Source organism: Nicotiana tabacum, chromosome 11 (assembly GCF_000715075.1).
Source record: "Nicotiana tabacum cultivar K326 chromosome 11, ASM71507v2, whole genome shotgun sequence".
NCBI classification, from domain to species: domain Eukaryota; kingdom Viridiplantae; phylum Streptophyta; class Magnoliopsida; order Solanales; family Solanaceae; genus Nicotiana; species Nicotiana tabacum.
Genome location: NC_134090.1, coordinates 50,260,170 through 50,275,723, shown reverse-complemented (window position 1 = coordinate 50,275,723; position 15,554 = coordinate 50,260,170). Strand labels below are relative to the sequence as shown.

General features: G+C 34.7%; 1 protein-coding gene across 1 annotated transcript; it reads right to left on the bottom strand.

The window, feature by feature from the left end:
- Positions 1 to 8,816: 8,816 nt before the first annotated feature.
- Positions 8,817 to 14,373, bottom strand: LOC107814760 (2,3-bisphosphoglycerate-dependent phosphoglycerate mutase 1-like). The gene is made up of 8 exons (XM_075225070.1): positions 14,177 to 14,373; positions 13,726 to 14,003; positions 13,382 to 13,605; positions 12,361 to 12,479; positions 12,129 to 12,285; positions 11,917 to 12,018; positions 11,714 to 11,833; positions 8,817 to 9,385 (listed from the first exon to the last, which is right to left on the bottom strand). Exons 1-8 carry the CDS (start codon positions 14,287 to 14,289, stop codon positions 9,338 to 9,340), a joined length of 1,161 nt encoding a protein of 386 aa, XP_075081171.1. The 5' UTR covers positions 14,290 to 14,373; the 3' UTR covers positions 8,817 to 9,337.
- Between the last annotated feature and the right edge of the window lie 1,181 nt (positions 14,374 to 15,554).

The window sequence follows — 15,554 nt, the reverse complement described above, 5'->3', positions numbered from 1 at the left end:
GCGTAGTCATCATATCCCATGTATACCCTTCCCATCCCCTTATTGGTCATGCAAAGCGAGTGTTTGGTCATTGATTCTTATTGCGTGTTGCTACCCGTCCCATCTTAATAGTCCCGAAGGGAGTTGGGACCCTTACCTATAGGTCGTTCTAGACGTACCCCTAAGGTTTTAAAGGCAAAACTCTAAAGGCGACAGTCAAAAAGTATCTAGGAGTTTCACATAATGAGAGCAAGTAAAAGGCTCATAGTTTCCTCCGCAAACAAGCATGCATGCAGCACGACTCAACCACAAGTAAGGTCTTTAGTAATCAAAGTCCTAAAGCAGGATTTCTAAGTGATTATGCAGAAATAAACCACTTTCAAATACAGAAGTCATAACATTATTAGCTGCCTAGGACCTCCTCTTTAAAAGTTTATTAGAATTCAGAGACGTCAAGTGACAGCTTCAGAGAAATGCAAGTTTTGAAAATGCCCTAAGGCTTGCCTATATGTAGAACTGTGTCTATGTTAATGCATAAATAGACAAGCTTTTGAAATAGAACCTTTCAATACCTATAGTCAGAATATCTAACGGGATTAAAGAAATTATGAAAGGACCGATTTTAGAGAGTTATCGCTTGACAAGGCCAGTTTTAAGAAGTAAACTAGGTGAGATAAAATTGACTCATTAGGCTAATTAGATTATCAGACATAATTGCGAGTAGAAGTCCCTATAGGCATGGTATCTAGGCGTGTTACTGGTTTTAGGCAATTTTCAGTAACTTATTAAATCGGAATTATGTCTTATAGGCATGGTATCTATACTTGAATTGATTTAAAACATGATAGCTTGGAACCTGGAAACATGGTTTCTAATATGACAAATGCAGGATTTATGAACATGGTTTATATCTGATACAAATGACATTAAAAGTGAAAACCTATAGACATGATGTCTATTATGCAAAATGAAATTAGATTCAACAAGAATCATACCCTATAAACATCTTTTCTATTGAGTAAAGCAAGCAGATTTGAAAGTAAAATCGTAAGAGCAGGATTTCTACCCATATTACCCCACAAAGTATACATCTACCCACCCCTTTTACTAAATTACCCCGAATATCTGTTTACAAAATATTGCATGCCAACAAAAAGAATTACATAAATGAAATAGAAAACTAAGAAGCTATTCTATAGGGAGCCTGCAATCAGGCCCAAGTTTTCCAAAGCCTCCAATGGTCTTTCAAACCTCATTTTCACAGACAAATCAGGGTCTAGGTGCATTAAAGTTCCCTAAGGGTCTCAAGGACCCCGGACAATGCTTACATCTAGACTTACTAGCCAAGAATTGAACCAGTGTAGTGTGAAAAGCCAGCCTCAGTATGCCAGAGTTCCAAGGGTTCTCAAGAGGATCCCAATGCAGTACACATACTAGAGGGAGCAGAACTTATTAACTAAGAGTAGAGTGAAAGTGCAGGACACATGTTTGAAAGAAGTTTATTAAAGACTGGACTTAAAGGTCTATTTTGAAAGCAATTAGTAAAGAAATAGAGGTTGTTTGAAAGAGGTTGGAGTAGTAAATAGAGTTCAAATACTTCAGGATAAGACCACACACAGCAAGTTCACAGAATCTAAATGTATTTAGTAATCACACAGGGGTTAAGGGGTTTGGGGATACACAGACATTGCCTGCAGACACATGACCCCAGCAGGAGTATTAGGACTGGTATGGACATGCTCAGAGATAGCTTGACACTGGCATAATCACAAACCAGTCATGAGGAACATAAACATTTAGAGGGGAATAGGGATTTGGGATTCACAACATGGTAAGTGCACAGTAGGTAAAGGAAAATAATTGTCCAGACATGCTTGAATCACACAAGGGAATACATGAGCTTAAAGGGAGGGGAGTTATACTAGCATGTTTAACTACAAACTCCACAACAAAACCATAAGTAAATGCAGACAAGAAATAAAAGAAACTGAAATAAGAAAAAAAACATGTTGTTGTTGTGGCTGTAAATTAAACTAGGACATACCAGTGAAGATAGAAGTAAGTAGAATGAAAGAACCAAAGAGCACAGATGATTAGCCTTGGCTTGCAGCCGGCTAATAGAATAACATAGAGATTTTAAATAAGAGAGGGGTGTTTTTGGAAGCCAAGTGTGTGTCGTTTGTGAAAGGCTTAGGGTATTTATAGTTGAAAGTAGGTAGTGGAATAAGGTAAAAAAATATAGTAGTATACTAATTTAAGAACTCAGAATCAATCACTTAGAGAATCAAGGAAGCACTTCCTTGAGTTAGGGGAATCAAGGTCAAACAGAAAGATTTAGTACCATATAAGGGGGAAAGGAGGAATCAGTGCATAATTAAACAAGGAAAGGAGCCAGAGTCCATTAGGCATAAAGTAGTCGATTAGGACCAAATTCAGAAAAACCCAATTAAGGAAAGACTAAGTAAAACCCAGTATCATAGTAAATAAGGTAATAAAATCAGTGAATTCAAACAGACGAGTAGAATTCTAGGGCCTTGAAGGAAAATCTTTCAATTACCAACAGTTAAGGAAAATCAGAATCAATCATGAGGGGTCATGATTCTGCGTGTTTCAACATATAAATAGAGACCAATGAACAGAAGTAGCAAACAAAACAAGGTCAATTATATAGGCAGAAAGAAATAAGAGATGAACAAGCACAGTCATATAGAGGTGATGTAAGTAGGCTAGAGATTCAGCATGACATATTCGAAGCATGGTGACCACGAGAAATTGACAAGACCAAGGCAAAGAAAGTTATGCTAACACACAGAGCCTAGGCAAAGAGAATCATGCTAACACACGGAACCAAAGTGAAGAAAATCATGCTCACACACAGAAACAGAGTAAGAAAATCATGCGAACATACAAAAACAAGTAAAGAAAATCAGGCCAACACACAGAAACAAGTAAAGAAAATCTTTTAAAAATTAGGGTTTTTAACAGAGTAGAGTTAAAAAGCAGTAGGAATATAGAATCAGTCAAGATAAACGAGGGAAAAAGGTTTAATCATAAAGAAATCAATTGAAACGCTATACAAAGAACTCCGAGAAAACCCTAGTTTTCAAAGAAAGTAAGAAGGGTTTAGACTAGAGGATCTTTCAGAAGAAAGCTCGAAAATAAGCAAATCATAGAAGGAAACAGGTTTAAAGCATGAAAATAACACAGATCTGAGAGATCCAGAAGAGAGTTAGGGTTTCAAAAGGAAACCTAGGTAGAAATCAAAAGAACCTGTTATAACTTCATAAATCGTAACACACATGGTGTGATTTTGCCCAAAATCACACTAGAGAAGTCTCGAACAACAGAATCAGGAACCCGAGGTCCGAATCGGCATGGCCCAGGACACTTGAATGCCTTAGAGATGATGAGCAAGGTGATGAGAGTGACCCTTGGAGGCTTGGGGTTTGAGAGAGTCGCCGGAGATGACCGGAGAAGGAGGTGAGTGGAGGAGTCTAGGGTTAGGTTTGAGAGAAGAGTGGAGATGAGAGAGCATCTGAAGGAGGCGCCTTTGTAAAAGTGACTTAGGGTTAGGGGTCGTTTGAAAATTAAAAAGGAAAGGAATTATTTGGATCGTTGATCTCCCAGATCAACGGTCAGGATTAAAACGGGTAGGTGGGTTCTGGGTTTGGGTAAGGATTAATAGGGTATGGGTCGGGTGTTTTGGGTGTGAAATTGGGCTGGAAAGGGGTCCAATTTTGGCTATAAGTGAAAGCCAAATTTGGTTGTTATTTAAATAGCCAATATCCTCTATTTAATTTATAAAAAAATAGTAGGTAATTTCTGGAAAATAAATTAAGGTACAAAAATGATTTAAAATACATAATTAATAATTTAAAAATACAGGATCCAATTTTATGCATATAAACATAATTATATCTAAAAATGGGCTAACATTGCAATTATATGTAATTTAGCTTTTAAAAATACTAAATGTAATTGTGAAAACACATAAAAATTACATTAACCATATTTTGGCATAAATATAGAAATCCAACAAATGAATTATCAAAATAATAATTTCAAAAATAATTATTGGGATTTTATGGATAAAAAGGGGAGAAAATAAATCAATTTAAACCCTTAAAATTATGAAAAAATAATAAAAACCTTGGGCATGCTTATGTATGCATATATATGCTTTTGAAGGCTTTTATGTGAAAGCCAAATTGGGCTGGAAAGGGGTCCAATTTTGGCTATAAGTGAAAGCCAAATTTGGTTGTTATTTAAATAGCCAATATCCTCTATTTAATTTATAAAAAAATAGTAGGTAATTTCTGGAAAATAAATTAAGGTACAAAAATGATTTAAAATACATAATTAATAATTTAAAAATACAGGATCCAATTTTATGCATATAAACATAATTATATCTAAAAATGGGCTAACATTGCAATTATATGTAATTTAGCTTTTAAAAATACTAAATGTAATTGTGAAAACACATAAAAATTACATTAACCATATTTTGGCATAAATATAGAAATCCAACAAATGAATTATCAAAATAATAATTTCAAAAATAATTATTGGGATTTTATGGATAAAAAAGGGGAGAAAATACATCAATTTAAACCCTTAAAATTATGAAAAAATAATAAAAACCTTGGGCATGCTTATGTATGCATATATATGCTTTTGAAGGCTTTTATGTATATTCAAAATATATAGGGGAAAATTGGGTATCAACAATGACATGACGCTACTCTGAAACAACGTGACCCTAGGTTGCGGCTCACGGAATGCCACGTTTCTACCCCGTCTGAAATGCTACTACTCGATCTGCTCGCCTAAACTTCTCAACCATAACAGAATCCGCTCATCGAGATCGTCCAGGATCGACCTCAATAAGCAGAGGGACTAACTGTATAGGTCAAAATCCGCCTCAAGGAGATTTAGCATGAAGTGGTATTATGAAAAGTGATATGGCCGAGGTCGACTAGTAAACAGTGGGGCTTATAACCGGGCGGTCAATAACGGTCGAGGTCAAGTATCAAGGGCAATACTAATGGGCTAGTTTTTGTAATAGGATATTTAGGAGAATATTTCATTGACTATTCTCTGTACTTGTACTTTTAGGGTTGATTGGGTGTATGTCCCATATAAATAGAAAAAGAGATAAGGGGAAAGATATGTAACATTTATTTTATAAGAACACTTTTTGAGGAGAAGAAGCTCTCTTTAGAAAAGATACAAATATTACCTTTCTAATAAGATTCTTCCATCCATTATTCCATACTTTCTCATCAGATCCGAGAATAGTTCTAATATTCTAGGATTTGTCTGTCACTCATCACTATCAGAAAGACGAATCATCCACCTCATCCAATATTGGGTGAATCATTCTCCCTATTTACGTTAATGCCATTTATTGTTAAATATTGCATGATATTCTCTTATCATTACTGAAACTTTTCAGAATATTAAATTTTAATCCCCTACCAATATTATCTTGCAATATTTGTGCTAATTAATTATAAATCTAGGGATATTATCATTAACTCGGTTTAACTCCTTGTTACATAAAATTAATTAATTTAATCAAAGATTTACACTTTTTGGTCAAACAAGTCTATATAGTGAAGTGTTGTTATATAAGGATGTTGTTATAGAGAGGTCTGACTGTACAATTTAAGATGTTATAACATATTACCAATTTTTATAGGTTATTAATTAATAATATTAAATAGAGATATCTATAATTACTTATTGTGTAAATAAGTTTTACTGTCATTATATAGAATTTAAATTCTTTAAAAATTGGTATTAGCCTTTATTATTGTTGTACATTGTATAATTTATATGTATGCCTATTGTTCACTCAGTTCTTCACTTTCAGTATCTCATTTTTCATTTGAAATAAGTCAAGGATTGATTGCTACTAGAGAGATTGATTTTTATTCTCTTTTTTCTTTTTCTCCCTTCTTTGTTTTTAACAGATGGGTTAATTCGATTGCAAAGTCAAAAATAACTACTAGCAAATGTCCTTCAAAAAAGATTTCTGAAGCTTCTCCAGGTTGCAATCAAAATTGACATTTTAAGCCGCCAAAAAGACTAAAAAACTCAACATTTGTCTTTGTTGCTAAACAGATGCATATTATTGAAAGCACTAAAGAAGTTCAAGTAGTAGTATTTTAACAAGGAACTAATTTGAGAGATGTTGTTTCAATCAAGTGCCTGTCGATTAGCAACCTGCAATTAGTCAACAAGTGTGAATATCATGCAGTTTTATTTGGTGCACAAATCAAATTAATCAGTACCTGAGAATCTGTCTCCACAATTAGTGAAAACAGATTATTTGTTTAGCAAATGATGATACTTACTTGACACTTGTTATAATATCATATTTTCCCTTTAGATTAATGAGCAATGCCTAGACCTTATGTTTAACGATAAATTTATAATGTCCTTCTTATTGTAAATCTTAACACCTCTGCTTCAGTATGCGAATATACAGTTGCATCACATAAATCACTTTTTCCTACCTTAATATATTTCTTTAACCCACTTTGACATCTCATTTCTCCACCTGGCCAAAAGATAAACTCGAGTCGTTAATTATAAAATTATTTTTTTTTAAGTGAATCCTACCATTATTCGAGCCGCAATATTTACACAATGCGCATAGTAGTATACGCGCACACCAATGAAAGGCATGCAGTGTTAGATGAGGGATTCACACTGGATTCAGCTCAGAGAAAGAAAAAAAAAATCTCGTGGAAAATCCAAGGAATGGGTGACGTTGGTTGCTAAAGTCAAGTCATTATTGGATATTAAACTTTGTTAGTCGCTAAAGTCATTATTTTCTTCCTTCGCTTCATAGCGCGCAAGATTTACTTTTGGAGCTGAAGTGCGAAAGTCACGTGACAGTCTCTCTACCAGGCCTCGCTACTTAAAATTTTGTAAAAATAGCACGGTATAGCCGTTTTTGAACTGGTCATTCAAAAATAGTCAGCGTTTATCAAGTCATTAAAAAATAATCATTATTTTGATACAACAGAGACCGGTCTGGCATAATATACTGGAGTTTGGTGCACCTGTGTATCAACTCCAGCATATTATGCTGGACCGGTATACTTTGCTGGCAGGGGCGGCCCAATATTGTTGGTGGGCTAAAGTAAAATCTCGATGAGGGGCCCTAATTTGTTAACAAAATAAATTTGTATATTTTTGTTTGAAATCTATTTTTTAAACTTTTTTAAATGATAATATAGCTAATCCGATCCATTTAAATTCTCCTAATACATTATTGATCCTAATGCAAAATTGTTATAGGATAGGTATTTAACAAAAATTAATTCTTGTTATCTTATTGAGTATACGGATCGGAGTATTATCTTCTACTTGTAATATTTCCTTTAACGTCGGCTCCCACCCTCCAAGAACTCCCCACCTTGCTCTTGGGGTAACTCGAACTCACAACCTCTTGGTTGGAAGTGGAGGGTGCTCAACACTAAAGCAACCCACTCTTGTCAAAACAAAAGATATCTTTATACCCTTTAAATAAAAAATCAAATTTTACCCACTAAATAAAAAAATCAAAGATATCTTTATACCCTTTAAATTATTAAAATCTCAACTATCAGCGCTAGTCACAAATTAAAATTTTCTTTTCCCTTTTGTATTAAGTTATTTACTTTTTAACATTAAGATACTCAATTTTTATATATAAAAAAAAAATAAAATGACTACCAAGGGAAAATGGGGCCCCCAAATTTTGGGGGCCCTAAGCCATTGCTTGTGCTGCCTCACCCTTGAGCCGCCTATGTTTGCTGGTTCCAGTATAATATACTGGAGACTGAAGCATCGGTGCTCCAAACTCCAATATATTATGTTGGACCAATATACTTGCTGGAACTCCAGTATATTATGCTGGAGTTCTAGTGTACTTATGCTGGAACTCCATCATATTATGCTGGAGTTCCAGCATACTTATCCTGGAACTCCAGTATAATATGCTGGAGTTCAAGTATACTTATGCAAACTCCAGCATAATATACTGGCGTATTTTCCGAGTTTTAAACAGTGTTTTCGCTCAGATTTATCTTTACATGAAAAGTGGCTAAATTTCGATTACTTTTGAAATTGGGCTATTTTTGAACGACCAGTTGTAAATCTGGGTATTTTTTAAATTCACCCTAAAATTTCTTTCTTTTCATCCCATTTCCACACGGCTTAACAAATTTTTTGGAACGCTCTTCCTAATTAAAAAAGTTGTCTAAATACATAATAAATAAGACAAGAAATCCCCACCAATATCAGTATAAATGGGGCAGAAAATTTGAGATTACGCAGGTAAACTTGTTTCAGCTTAAGTAAATGAGAATGGATTGTAGGAGGGTAAGTAAAAAGGGTTTTTCTTTTTGATTCGTCCATATCAGACCCGACCCGCACGTCTGCTACCCCTACACATTAGCAAACAACTTGAAATTTATGTAAATACTTTTCTTTTTGTAAATAAATCAACCACCTACCCTTTCCAGTAACTAATAACCTATTTGGCCAAGCTTCTTTTTGGTCAAAAGTGCTTTTTTTTTTTTGCCAAAAGTACTTTTGGCCAAAAATTGAGGTGTTTGGTCAAGCTTTTGAAAAGAAAAAAAGTGCTTTTGAGGAGAAGCAGAAGCAGTTTTGGAGAAGCAGAAAAAAGTAGTTTTTGAGGAGAAGCACTTTTGAGAAAAATACATTTAAAAGCAATTTTTTAAAGCTTGACCAAACACTAATTGTTGCTCATAAGTGCTTTTCAAAATAATTAGCCAAACACAAACTGTTTCTCACCAAAAGTACTTTTGAGAAAACACTTTTGAAAAAAAACACTTCTCAAAATAAGCTGATTTTTGCAGCTTGGCCAAACGTGCTATAAATCTGACAAGTCAATATAGAAGTTGAACATAAGTCAACCAATAGCAATGAAATACATTGCAAACCAATAACAATAGACAACAAACTCTCTGATGTAAGTAATAGAAGCTCTGGCTAAAGAAACATGAAAGAATGAATTTATAAAGTTCCTCAAATGAGGATAGTAAGAATCAGCTAAGTAAATTACCCCCCAAAAAAAAATCAGCTAATCAGAATCAGCTTTGGATCTGGTCTACACCGTTCCACAAAAAGTGCTCAAATTATATGCCAGTCGGATCTTCCCTGGCATACTCACTTGAACCACTAAGAGGGGCACAATTTGTGATTGTTACATGCAAAAAATGTCTTCCATCTTGGCTCTGGTTTTCTCAGAATTATTGAAGACAAAATGCCTCAATGAACATCCAGCGACATGAAGATATTTAAGCTTCCATCCTAGATTTTCTTCAGGGACAAGAAGTTACAAAGACACTTCATCTAGCAGATTTTGCTTGTACAAGGCCAAGCTCTGCAGAAAGGGATATAAAATACATAAATTTCGACAGCTCTACAAGCTTCATGCATCAAATCAGACGTGCATCTAGCAGAAAAGAGAAAAGCATTGATGATCGCTATGATAATGGTGTGACAGAAATGGTTGTTAAAGTCCATTAATGACAATATGAGATGCTGTTCAATATAATTCTCATTCCAGAAGGGAAAGTATGAATGTAGAGCAAGTGCCAGGATTGCACCTTTCATCACAAACATCATACTTGCTGCAGTAAGTACCCTTCAACCAATCACCAAATGACTCATATAGTTCTACAGCCTTAAACGTAGCACTTCTACCACTTTATTATATGCACACTGAAATCCAACATAAGAGGAACTTGTCTAACATTATTAGATAATTGTTGGGCACGCATAGCCCCTAAGTGGTCCTATAGATTATGCAGCATGACTCGTCGAATACAAAATATGAGGCCTGTAGGCAAGTCTGTCACCTGGAATGCCAAATGGGAGGCCTATAGTAGTAAGTCAAGAGAGGTCAACTTGGATATTCTATAAATGATTCATGCAGATCTTGCTGATCGTCTTGGATTTTGAATGTCTGATATTCGCTTCTCTTATTTCATAAGGCCAAAGATCTGATAGGAAATTAAGCGCTTATTATATACCCTTCTCTTTCAATGGACACTACCTATACACCTTGTTTGATACCAATTCAATTGTGTCCACTTTTTACTAGTTCTTAACTATTTTCACTTCGAACAGTAATCTCTAAACAATATCGGTGGGAGGGAGGGAGGGCCTTCTATCTTTTCACTAAGAAGAGATTTTTTTTTTCCTATAGGTGGAAATTAGAGACAGATTTTATGGAATTATATTTTAACAATCACACAATATTATGGTAATATATAGTTACATGCTGTATCATCTGAAGCAATGTATCAACAATGACTTTTATGTTTGTCTTTTTCTCTTGATCATTTGCTAAATGCCTAAAAATCAAGATAAATATAATTCTTTTGATGAGCATAAAACAAGTACATTAAAGGTCATTTCACGTAACCAACTGCTCCATCCAGTAAACAGAAGTCTCAATTTGCAACTCCCTACTATCAGACCCTCCATTACCGCCATGAGAAAAAGGAGAAAAACATTGATAATTTTATTGTTAAAAGCTCACTTGAGGTAGGCTTAAACCCTGAAGCTAAGTGCAGCTTCAGTGCTCTCACTCTCAGGGCTCCCTTTAGTAGGGTCAGACTAAACAATGGATATAGCGGGCAAACTGATTTAGTCATTACTAAGAAAATGTTATGAATGATTATGTGAGAGATGAAGAGTAACTAATTAAGAATATAGCATATGAAAATCAGTCACTAAACATAAAATTATTAAACATTAAGTTTGCTTGTTTTGTATCTCAATTGGAAATTTAAAATCGAAAACAGATTTCTAACCTGATTGTTGTAGCTATTTTAAAAATCTTTTGTTGATATAATTGTTTTTTGTTTTTTGTAGTTACCTTTTCATGAATTACCTTTTTTCCACTTAGGCTTTATTCACTAAAACCCACACTTCAATTGCGCTTTGCGCTTAGAGCCTTAGCAAACATTGTCTTTTTTTTTTCAACTCTTGTTGCCTTTGATAATATTCCCATTTTATCAGGGCTCCCTTTAGTAGGGTCAGACTAAACAATGGATATAGCGGGCAAACTGATATAGTCATTACTAAGAAAATGTTATGAATGATTATGTGAGAGATGAAGAGTAACTAATTAAGAATATAGCATATGAAAATCAGTCACTAAACATAAAATTATTAAACATTAAGTTTGCTTGTTTTGTATCTCAATTGGAAATTTAAAATCGAAAACAGATTTCGAACCTGATTGTTGTAGCTATTTTAAAAATCTTTTGTTGATGTAATTGTTTTTTGTTTTTTGTAGTTACCTTTTCATGAATTACCTTTTTTCCACTTAGGCTTTATTCACTAAAACCCACACTTCAATTGCGCTTTGCGCTTAGAGCCTTAGCAAACATTGTCTTCTTTTTTTTCAACTCTTGTTGCCTTTGATAATATTCCCATTTTAGCGTTATGGTCAAGGAAGCACATCTTAATCTTCTATTTGAAACTTTCGTCATGCTATTGTGTCCTTGGCATCATAAACGTGATATCTCAATAGGGTAATAGCACAACGTCAGCTTAAACTGATCTTTCTATCAATTTACTAGTGTTTTTTTCAGTTTCACATCTGAAGTACTTCAAAATACAGAAATAAATGGAAGCTACCTACCAAACTAACTCCTACAGAATGACATACATTAGTTAAGCAGAAAAGATATCTTACCTCTGTATAAGCATAAACTCCGGCCTCCATAGATCCCAAGGGACTTCCCCTCCTGATGAACTGATTCCCTTTGTATATGTAAAGCATTGGTACTCCAGTTGAGAGTTCTAAGTGGATGACCTGTTACCAAGGAGCTATTCAAACCCAACTAACATGCATAAAAAATGCATGGTACTAATGAGAAAAAAGGCAATACTCATTACCTCCTCAGCAGTCAATTTATCAAGATACATTAGGATGGACCTCAATGAATTTGCATGAGCTACTACCATCACATTCTTTCCACCGGAAAGTTGGGGTTCAACCTGCCATTAAATGTTCAATTATGAGAGGTCATGATTTCAAGCCCTGCATCAGTAGAAACTAGTCTCCTCTTTATGCGTTTATGCTTTTTATAAATCACAGCAGCTTTTACTTGCTCTTTGAAATAGGTAACAGCTCTTCGCAGGCACATTTCCAAGCTCTCACCGTTGGGTGGCTGAGCATCATAGCTTCGGCGCCATTTATAGACTTGCTCTTTCCCGCATCTTTCAGCTGTTTCCTGCTTATTATATCCTTGAAGTTCCCCGTACCTGTAAAATAACATCTTTTTGAAGCGAGGACGACATCATACTGGAATAAAAACAAAATGAGAGCTGTGAAAGTACATTCTTTCATTCAGTTGCCATGCTTTAATAACAGGAACAGATTGCATCTCGGTGCCTTCACTATAAATTTGACTCCATAATTTGGCTTGTTCAGTCTCATTGTGTATAATAATGGGCACCTGGAATTCAAGTAGGATTAAGTTCTATATACTGTGGCCTTTTCTTGGATAATTTTAATATCTTTCTGCGCATTATACGGGTGATATAAGAACAAAGAGCACGTAATCTTTGGCAAACCAGCATTTCAGTAGCATGGAGACAATTTACACTACAACCAGGAGGGAGTCTCATTTCTTGAAACTCTGTATCATTCCAATTTTATCGGATGTCCCAAAGGGACCTCATTTCTTGAATCTCCTGGAAAGATTTAACTAAATATTGCAATAAAGACACTTTTTATTTATTTATTTATTTATTTCCTGAAGTGTTTATTTTAGAAGGTAAATCTTGTTTTACCGCCATCCATGTAGCTTGCAACACGAGAAAGAAACCGAGAAGGAAACATTAAGCCATGCATAACTAAGAAAAAGACTTTTCAGTAAAGGATCACAATATCCAGGAAGTAGGAAGAACATTTCCCAGAACCAGCCAATAGATTTAATTATTTGTTACAAAGCTTAACATATTTTTATTTCACATTGCTAATTCAAGCTGTGTCCTCATGGATTCTGATTTCTGAATCAGAAATATTGACATAAACCAGGTTAAATGATTGAAAACAATAAGCAAAATAAATGTAACAATTGATAAGGGGAACTTCCTCCAAAATCGCTCACCATGAAAAGGATCAGTTTTGGCGTACATATAATAGATCCTAAGGGGACTTGACATAGCATAAGAACAGACACCATGATGGCAGCTGTAATGGTCCAACCGTATGGGAAGTTTCAAACTATAGACTAAATTCAAGAATTTTTTTTTAGCTCTATCCTAAGTTATAACAAAGCATTGCAATAGTTAACAGGACTATACTTAAAAAAAAAAAGAACAAGTTATTTCGAAGACCAAAAAGCAGAAGTACCTTCTTGCAGTGGTGCTCTGTTAAAGCAAGCATGGCAGTCATCTGAGAACGAATCAATGCAGAGATGTAGACAACATCAATGGGTAGGTGTCTGATTCTCTTACCGGCTTCAATTGCTTCTTCTACTCCTTTATTGGTTAGTGGCACATCTACACAACCAGTGAACAGGTTCTTCTCATTCCACATCGATTCTCCATGCCGTATTAAGATTAAGTATGATTCAGCTGCAGAGAATAAAGCCTTAAATAGGACAACAAGATCACGAAGATACCACACAACAGTTAATGAGTACACTCACTTTTTGATAGATGATAACAAGAACTATTGGAGAGGAATGTACTCACGTGCTGATCTCCGTGAATCTTTGGTACTTGACAAGGAGGAGAAAATTGGCTTAATAGCACATAAAGATGAATTTGGTGAATGCCCTATGCATTTTACAGAGTGCCCCAAATTGCAACTTCCTTTTCTTAAAACTGGTTTCATTTTAAGACCCCCATATGAAGATGTAACCAAGAAGTTCCTAAAGCCCTCATTAGAAGCACAAGTGTTGCAACTTATGAAGTGTATTGCTTGGTGATAACCACCAGAAGCAACCATATTGACTTTGCAGTTATCCCAACTAAGCATCACAAAAGGAAAATGAATAGACATCAGTGTCCAGCTAATTTCAAAACAAAAGCAAGTAACTGCATTTCATACATACTCAGATGAGCTAATGGACAATTTTAGAAATAATGATAAGTTTATGATCAACTAGTAAAAATAATTTCACGGATAGTTGTGTTATCATACATCCTATCAAGTTGATCATACATGTTCATAGTCATGTAACTAAGAACATGAAGAAAAATCTTCCAAATCGAGAATGTGGTCACAAACATAAACAGAACTTTAAACAGATGCATTTAAATAGCTCAAATACATAAAAGAGAATTGTTTTTTAATTTTGAAAAATAAAATCTTGATTACGCATGTGAGTTAACAAAAAGATGATCATACCTTTTTGTGATCAAACTGGACCTTCAAGAACTGTTTAAAGCACTTTGGAATCAAAAGAACGGAAATACAAAGAAGATCATACATGTGAACGCGGAGATCTCAAAGACCGGCTGTCGGAGGTCGCTGTCATTCTGTAACAGTTAATTGCGACGCCGTTTCATGCTCGTCACAGTAAGTTGCTCGTGTTCAACTTGGGCTTGCTTCATTCGGGCCTTTGTCCATGGGCCGTCTGCATGATTTTGTTAAGATTTGGAATTTTTACCACCTTATTTATTTCAAATAAATATCATTTACCTTTTTGATTACCTCCTACCCCTAAGCCACTAAATACGCAATTCAATTACACTATTTTCTCTCTCTTTATTTGATAAGCTATTCAATAATGAAAGCACTAAGTTTCCTCTTTATCAATTCGCCATCTTCAACTGCACCAATCCGAACCACCGAATTCACCATCGCCGAACGCCGAATAATCTTCAAATTCAAGTGCTGATGACTCTTCTTCGTCGTCGTCGTTTTGATATGGGCATATTTGGTCTGATTTGAATTCTTGTGAAGGCTACAACGGAATGAACCTGGATGATTTGTCGGCGCACACATGCAATGTTTTTCTTTTGATGATGATTTTGTTGGCCGCTATTCTGCTGTGGTTCACGGCGGTGAACGAGACGACGGATTCGCTGAAAATTAGGGTTGTTCTTGAACAAAAGACGACGGAGTTTGGGGCTGAGCAACTTGATTTTCTGTTAATATATTTCAATGTATTTTTATGTATTTCATTGTATTCATTGTCTTTTTTTTTTCATTGTAATTCAATGTATCTCGTTGTATTCCATGTATTTCATTGTATTTACTGTTTTTTTAAGTTGTATTTCAATATATCCCGTTGTATTCTATGTATATCATTGTATTCACTGTCTCACTATATGCCATGAATATATTTGTATGTTTTTTTAATTAATATAATTTATGTATTCAGATGTATTATATAGTTTCTCTGAAGATCGCTATGTTTTTGGGGTATTTTTCGGTTGAGAATCTTTTTTATAACTGTAAATATAAAATTTGTGTGTTATAATTGAGTTCGTTGAGTTATATTATGAGTCTATTATGTTAATTGATTCACTTTCCGTTTAAAAACATTGTAATCCCCTATTTCACGCCGTGAATA